Source organism: Mirounga leonina, unplaced genomic scaffold (genome assembly GCF_011800145.1).
Source record: "Mirounga leonina isolate KUSES-001 unplaced genomic scaffold, KU_Mleo_1.0 Mir_53, whole genome shotgun sequence".
Lineage (NCBI taxonomy): Eukaryota > Metazoa > Chordata > Mammalia > Carnivora > Phocidae > Mirounga > Mirounga leonina.
This window is the reverse complement of record NW_023270807.1, coordinates 3,768,206-3,775,000: the sequence shown is the minus strand read 5'-3', so window position 1 is coordinate 3,775,000 and position 6,795 is coordinate 3,768,206. Positions and strand designations below refer to the sequence as shown.

The window sequence follows — 6,795 nt, the reverse complement described above, 5'->3', positions numbered from 1 at the left end:
GAAAGAAAGAAAGAAAGAAAGAAAGAAAGAAAGAAAGAAAGAAAGAAGGAAGGAAGGAAGGAAGGAAGGAAGGAAGGAAGGAAGGAAGGTTGGAAGGAAGGAAGGAAGGAAAGAAAGGAAAGAAAAAGAAAGAAAGAAAGAAAAAGAAAGAAAGAAAGAAGAAGAAGAAAAAGAAAACCATTTTAGAAATTCACCTTCGCAAGGGGCCTGGCATATATTAAATGTTCCCAATAAATGTTAGCTAGCTGGTCTTGGCTGCAGACCTGCTATGTGACCCCAGGTGAGTTGCCTCCTCCCTCTGGGCCCATTTCCCCTTGGGCCTAATGAGCGAGCTGGACCAGACAGGTCAGCCCTTGCCCCGTGAATTCTGAGAGTCCCTGCAGTGTCCTTCCCTGCACCCATCCTCACCTGTCATGCTGGTCTGCCGCCGTTTTCGGCCCTGAGAGGTGCCAGGCGCCCCTGGGGACCCCTCGGGCCGCTCAGGGGCATGAGGCATGAGGGTGCAGGACAGCGACAGGTCCAGGTGGTCCTCCTGACCGGTCCCCTGCAGCAGGGCAGGCGAGGGGCTGGGTCGCTTGCCCCCTCCCAGGTCATCCCGGGGCCCCGGAGGCAGGTAGAGTTTGGGCAGGCCCAGACCCCACACGCGCTCCCAGGCAAAGTCGCCCTCCAGCGGTGTCTCAGTGACAAAGTCGAAGTTCCATCGCTCCCGCGCCTCCTGCACGCAGCTGGCCATCAGTGCATCACAGTCTCGGCGCAGCTGCTCACTGTCCACGGGGCCGAAGAGGCGGCGGCAAGCCTTGCTGCCACGCGGGATCTGCTGGGCATCCCTGGACGGTTCCGCCATGGCACCTGCGGCTGAGACACAAGGCTCCGGTCACTCGGGAAATTGCGCCCTATCTTACCAGGCCGCGCTTTGCTGTGAGAGCTCGGGTGACGTCTTCCTGCTTAGAACCCGAGGTCTCTCTGGCTCCTTCCAGCCGATGTGCCACCGTCTCCTTCCCACAAGCCACCTCCAACCCCCAGTCAACAGCCACTAGGTGGGGACAGAGCTCAGCCATCCTGGCACCCCCAGGTCACTGGGGGAGTGGGCAGCTGAAGGACAAGTTATGTCAACAAAGACAAGTTTATTGCAATAGCAGGGATCAGAGTCCTGTTTACCACCGGGTATTATCAGCTAAAATCAATTTGTTTCCCCCCGAGGTGTCCCTCATGGGCGTGAATGCCCCAAGTACGTGTGAATTGCCAGAGTCCAGTAGTTTCCCAACCCTAGCCCTGGCCAAAAGGTCAGGTCCCGAGTGAAAGGACAGGCTGACTGCTCCTCTGGCCTCCTGAATCCCTCTACCCAGATGCCCATGTGGGATAACTCTGTTCTGAAATTCAAAAGTACCCCGGACTTTGCGATAAAAAAAAAAAAAAAAACACCAAAAAAATACCACCTAAGATCTAGTCCTAGCTCTGCTGCTTACTACATAAACTTTAAAAAGTCACTTAAAATTTTTTTTTAATTAAAAGAAAATAAAAAGTCATTTAATGTCTCTGGGCCCCAGTTTTCTCATCTATAAAATGGGGCGTGGAAGCACGGTCAAGCACTTGGTCAGGGAGTCCCTTCATCAGGCAAGGTAATAGAACAGAGGTGAGAGGCTGTATGTTGTGGTTTAGAGCCAGGGCTCTGGAGCGGGACTGCCTCGGTTGGAATCCAGGCTCTGCTGGGCGACCCTGGACAAGTAGCTTAACTTCTCTGGGCTCTATTTTCCTCATCTGTAAAATGGAGACAGTACTAGTGCATGTCTCAGAGGACATATGTGAGGATTAACGGAGTTACTATAGGTAACATGCTTAGAGAAGCAGCTGGTATATAGAAGTGTTTGGAAAACAGAAGTGTTATTATTTCTCTCTGTGTTCGGTTCTTCCTGAGCCTTCTCCACGTCGCTCCCCCCTGGCCACCACCTCTTTCAGACAGCAGCTGACAGGTGCTGTGTGCGGAGGGCCTTTCCCAAGGATGTCATCAGGCAGGAGGCCTGGGGGTGAGGAGGGCCTGGGCAGGGCAGGGTGATGATTTCTCCCAGGCTGAGCCACATCCTGCCAGGCACATCAGGTGATCTGAAGTCTAGACAGCCTGGAAGCCCCTGCCCCCTGTTAGCTGCATCCAAGGAACCCGTTTGGCAGGCACAGAAAATTAGAGGTGGCCGGTCTACCCGGTTCCTCTCCTCCCACTTCAGAAGAGGGAAAACTGAGGGTGAGTCTGCTCATGACGAGGCGTTGGCACCCACCTGCCCTGTTCTGGCCTGACGCCAGGGCTGAGCGGCTGTGCAGCCTTGGCAAGACTGGGTCGTCCTGAGGACAAGTCCTGCTTTGCAGGCTCAGAGGGTGAAAGCTCTGCTGAGTGACCTCCTGGGGCAGGAAGCCCTGGACCCTTGCCCCAGTCACCCCTCCCCCACCCCACCTCTCACAGCTTATGGGAGAGGGGGAGGCACTAGGTGACCTCAGACCAAGTTTAAAGGGCAAGAGTTTGGAGAGATATGAGGCTTGCCCCCAAATCAGAAAACTAAAAAGGCCAAGGGCCACTGCCCCGTAGAGGGGTTACGCAGTGCAGCGGGCAGAGCCCTCAAATAACCTTCACCCACTCTCTTCAGGGCAAGGGTGGGGATTTATTTATATATTTTTATGTGCCAGGGGCTGTTCTAAGAAGTTTACAAATATTAATTTTCCTAAAGAGTGGGTATATTTGCTCTTTTTTTTTTTTTTTTTTACATAAGTAACTAAGCCTCTGAGAAGTTAAGTAACTTGCCCAAGGTCACACAACCCACAAGTGACACAGCCAGGATTTGAACCCAGGCCTGTTTGCTGTGGTTCTGTGCTCTGGTGTTCATCTACACTCCCTCTCTAATTTTGTGTTCCTAGCCCAGGAAGGGGTTTTTGTGATTCCGCCCAGCAGAATCACTTAGGGAGCTTTTTAAAAATACGGATTGATAGCTCCCTCTCTCCCCAGATTAACTTAACTCAAATTAAACGGAATTTAAGCAGGTGTTTGGCAGTTCCGCAGATGAGCACTCTTGGGGTGCCATTCAAGGGAGGGTACACAGGAGATGCCCCAAACGGACATTCTGGGTCTCAGTGTCTCATTGGCACAAGGAGGAGGAGCCTGCCTAGGATTTTGTCAGGAAGTTGGATATTCCCTGGCTTCTAGGAGCTGAAGATGGGACCAGAATCCAGGCAGGTATCCTCTCTCCTACCACCCCTGCCCTTATGGCTCTCATAGGCTCCCCATCAAAATCTGATCTCACTCCCATTATCGTAACTCCCAGTTCAGGGAAAACTCAGAAACACAAACTCTTGTTTTACAAACAAGTAACTGAAAATAACTTCCTTTGTTGGCCTTTGTGCCTTAGACTTCAACCAACTTTAATTCCGAAGTAAACAGTAAGCACTCAGTACACACTGTTGAACCAATGGGGTACTCTTTTTAAGGGGCGTTCGCAGATGCGGCTCAGCCCAGGAGAACCGAGGCGGGAAGGAAAGGCGGGCGAAGCCGCATTCCGCGGGAAGGCGTGTTTGCTATTCGCGCCGGGGCCGGAAGGGGGCGCTGGTCTCCAGGAAATCACGCGCAGGGTCGGCGGTGCGTGGGCAGAGCCTTGGACGGCAGCAGGGAGTTGTGATGAGTCAGTTTCCTGCAAAGTGCTCCCCGCCCGCCAAAACTTCGCTTCCACTCAGGCTGCAGCGTCACCCTCGGGTGCGGAGGGGGGAGAAGGAGGGGGACCGGGGGCCGCAAACACGTCACGCTGAGCCAGCCAGGCTTCCGAAAGCCCCGCCACTGTTGGGAAACCGCGCGCTCCTCTGTGACACACCACACACACACAAACACACACACTCCGCACGCACAGGCGCGCAGAGGTTTGGTCCCTCCACCTTCTCTCCACGCCCAAAGCACGGGATGAGTCAGATCCCTGGAAAATAAAAATAGACGAAAGCAAGGAAAACAAAACCGCTCGAAAGTCCTACTCGAAAGGCGACGTGGAGGGAGGGAAGGGGCGGGGGAGCTGCCTGGGCACCCTAACGTGCCAAATCCAATTCCCAGACTCTTTTTCGCACGGGGAGGGCGCGGGTGTCCCCCGAGGGCCCCCGACAGGGCGGATGCACTGTGGCCCGCGCTGGGCGGCGGCTCCCGAAGGACGACTCGTCCTCCTGCTCCGCTCCGAACTGTCGCCCTCGGAGAGGGCATTTTGGTGGGGGGCGCCGGGAGCCCCCGGATGCGGCTGTCAGAGTTCCTGAGCAGCGTCGCGCCCCCCGAAGTCCCACCCTCCAATGTGACCTCTCCGCGTCCCCCCGCCCCGGGCGTGAGCTGCACGCCCCGCTGCCCCGCAGTGCAGGGCTCCGAGCCCGCGGCGGAGTCCGGCGCCCCGACCCAAGGGCAGGCTGGGCGGGGGTTCTGCGGGCGCGATGGAAGAGAGGTGTGTTCCACTCCTGCTCTTCTCAAACTGACTGGCTGGCGCGAGCCCACCCCGCGCGGGGCCACCGCTCTGGGTCCCCGAGGGTGCGCTCCGAGGCGGGGACCGGACACCCAGTCCTGGCCCTCCTGATGTCCCAGCTTCCCTGAGAGCACTGTGTGCCAGCCAAATAGTCACTGAGCTGATGGGGGGACAGAGACCGCGGAGGGCCGGGAAGCCAACTTCTGGGGGCCACTGTCCCCCCGCCCGGGCGGGGCTCTGACCTCACCCAGTCCGTTTCCCGGGGTCTCCTTGTCACCGTGAGTCACCTCCTCGATTGCGCTTAAAGGACGTGTCCCAACACGTTCCCAAGGACCAGGGACACAGCCCGCGCTGACCTCCGCGCCCAGCTGGTGGCGGACACGGAGGCGTCGGGGACCCAGACCTCAGGGGTCTGGGCGGAGACGGCACCGATTGGATCGGAGAGCTGCCCGGGAGCGGATCGCGAGTGAACCTGCTCGGCTCGGCGTTCTCCGCCCCTCCCGGGGCTCGGCGCTCAGGGGCTTCATCCGCTCGCCGCCACAGCGAGCCGCGCCGGGGTCTGGGGCGCACGGGTCCACGCCTCCCCTCGCCGCAGCTTCGTTTCAACCCGCGGCGAGCGCGGCTCCTCGCACTCCTGCGCTCTCTCTCCGCCGGGAGTCCCCGACACAGCCCGACCTCCGTCACAGGCGCACCGCACAGGGACACCCGTGGGAGCAAACCCCAGACCCACGCACGTCGTTCACCTGTGACGACCACACACACACACACACACACACACGGACGTGCACGGACACTGGCGGACACGCTCCGCTCCGCTCCGAGCTGCCCGCCCCGCGTTCGCTCTTGCCTGCCACGATTCCCTCACCTCCTCTGAGGGTCTCGGTGGCTCCGTGGATCCGCGCCGGGCTCCCGGTCTCCAAGCCACCGTCTCGGGAAGCAGCTCACACCTCAGCTGGCACCGCCCGGCGCTGCCCTTATATAGGATTGGCGTCGGAGGGCTCCGCCTCCTGCGGGCCTGGGACCGCCCCTTCTGCCGCTGCCGGTCGCCGTGCGCAGCCCGCCCGCGCTCTAAGACCTCCGAACTCAGATGCCAACGTCGCGTGCTGCAGCAGGGCGCTTGCCTCCTCCCCACACCCCGCGCCTGGGCCTCTGTGCCTGACACATGTCCCCACGAACTGAGCCACAAATCTGGGTTGTTTGAATTGGGGTGTGAGTTGGTACTCCCCACGAAGGGATGGCATTCTTAGGATGAGCAATTTTTCTGGCCCCGAAAACATCACGAGGGGTGACATTAATAGATAAAACTCCATAAATAATAAAAAGGATGTACCTCGCTTTGCAATCCCCAGAAATGCCCGCTATACCACCGCTATGCCCGCGGATCCCTCACTGGACCATCTCTCCCTAAGCAGGACCTGAAGAACCCAGACACCCCAACAAAGCATCATGGAGACCAGAACGGGATTCGATCCCCTTTATTTCACAGATGAGGAAATCAAGGTCCTCAGAACTAAAGGGATGCAAAGTTGTTGCTTGTCAAATGCCTCAAGGAAGGAGGGAATTAGGAATCCTTCTCAAAAAAAGGCCAACCAGATCTCCAGGGGAAACCAGGAAATGGGGAAAATTAGACATTGAGCCAACCTCCCTACCGCCTCCTCCTCACTGCCCACATCCACCTCCTTCTCACCTCAACAGTAGAGATCTCTATGACTGCAACAGATTTTTTAAAAGATTTTATTTATTTATTTGGGAGAGTGAGAAAGAGAGAGCAGGAGCAGGGGCAGGGGGACAGGAAGAGGGAGAAGGGGAGAGGGGGAAGGGGAGAGGGGGAAGGGGAGAGGAAGAAGCAGGCTCCCCGCTGAGCAGGGAGCCTGATGGGGGCTCAGTCCCAGGACCCTGGGATTCTGACCTGAGCTGAATGAAGGCAGGTGGCTTAACGGACTGAGCCACCCGGATGCCCCTGATAGCAACAGATTTGTTGGCTAGGAAGGGGAGAAGGATTTGGTAAGCAAATTATCTCCTGGATTTCCCCCCAAACAATTCACTTACACTGCTGGGGAAACTGAGGCTCAGAGAAGTTCAGTGACCTGACTCAGGTCACACAGCGAATAAATAGCTATGACTAGAGCATAGGCTTATTGCCTCCCCTAGCTCTCTGCTCATTGCCCTCTCTATTTCAGTGGCTCTAGAAAGAGGGAAGCACCCAGCACCCCTCATTTTCAGGCAGTGTACTAAGGTGACACTGATAAAAGACAATTCTGGAAATGTCCACTGGTGCTTCTTGCTGGTCCAGAAGCAAGTGAGGTGACCATTTCTTCCCACCACTAGC

At 56.9% G+C, this 6,795-nt stretch overlaps 1 protein-coding gene across 2 annotated transcripts in view; it reads right to left on the bottom strand.

Moving 5' to 3' along the window:
- CDKN1A (cyclin dependent kinase inhibitor 1A) overlaps positions 1-5,434 on the bottom strand; it is an 8,488-nt gene extending 3,054 nt beyond the window's left edge. Inside the window, exons 1-2 of one of the 2 annotated variants that reach the window (XM_034990735.1) lie at positions 5,332-5,434; positions 409-855 (exon numbers count right to left, since the gene is read on the bottom strand). In XM_034990735.1, the coding sequence (XP_034846626.1) occupies positions 409-844 (436 nt within the window). In that variant the 5' untranslated portion in view covers positions 845-855; positions 5,332-5,434. The remainder of the gene's footprint in view (positions 1-408; positions 856-5,331) is intronic. The other variant, XM_034990736.1, reaches the window with a different exon arrangement.
- Between the last annotated feature and the right edge of the window lie 1,361 nt (positions 5,435-6,795).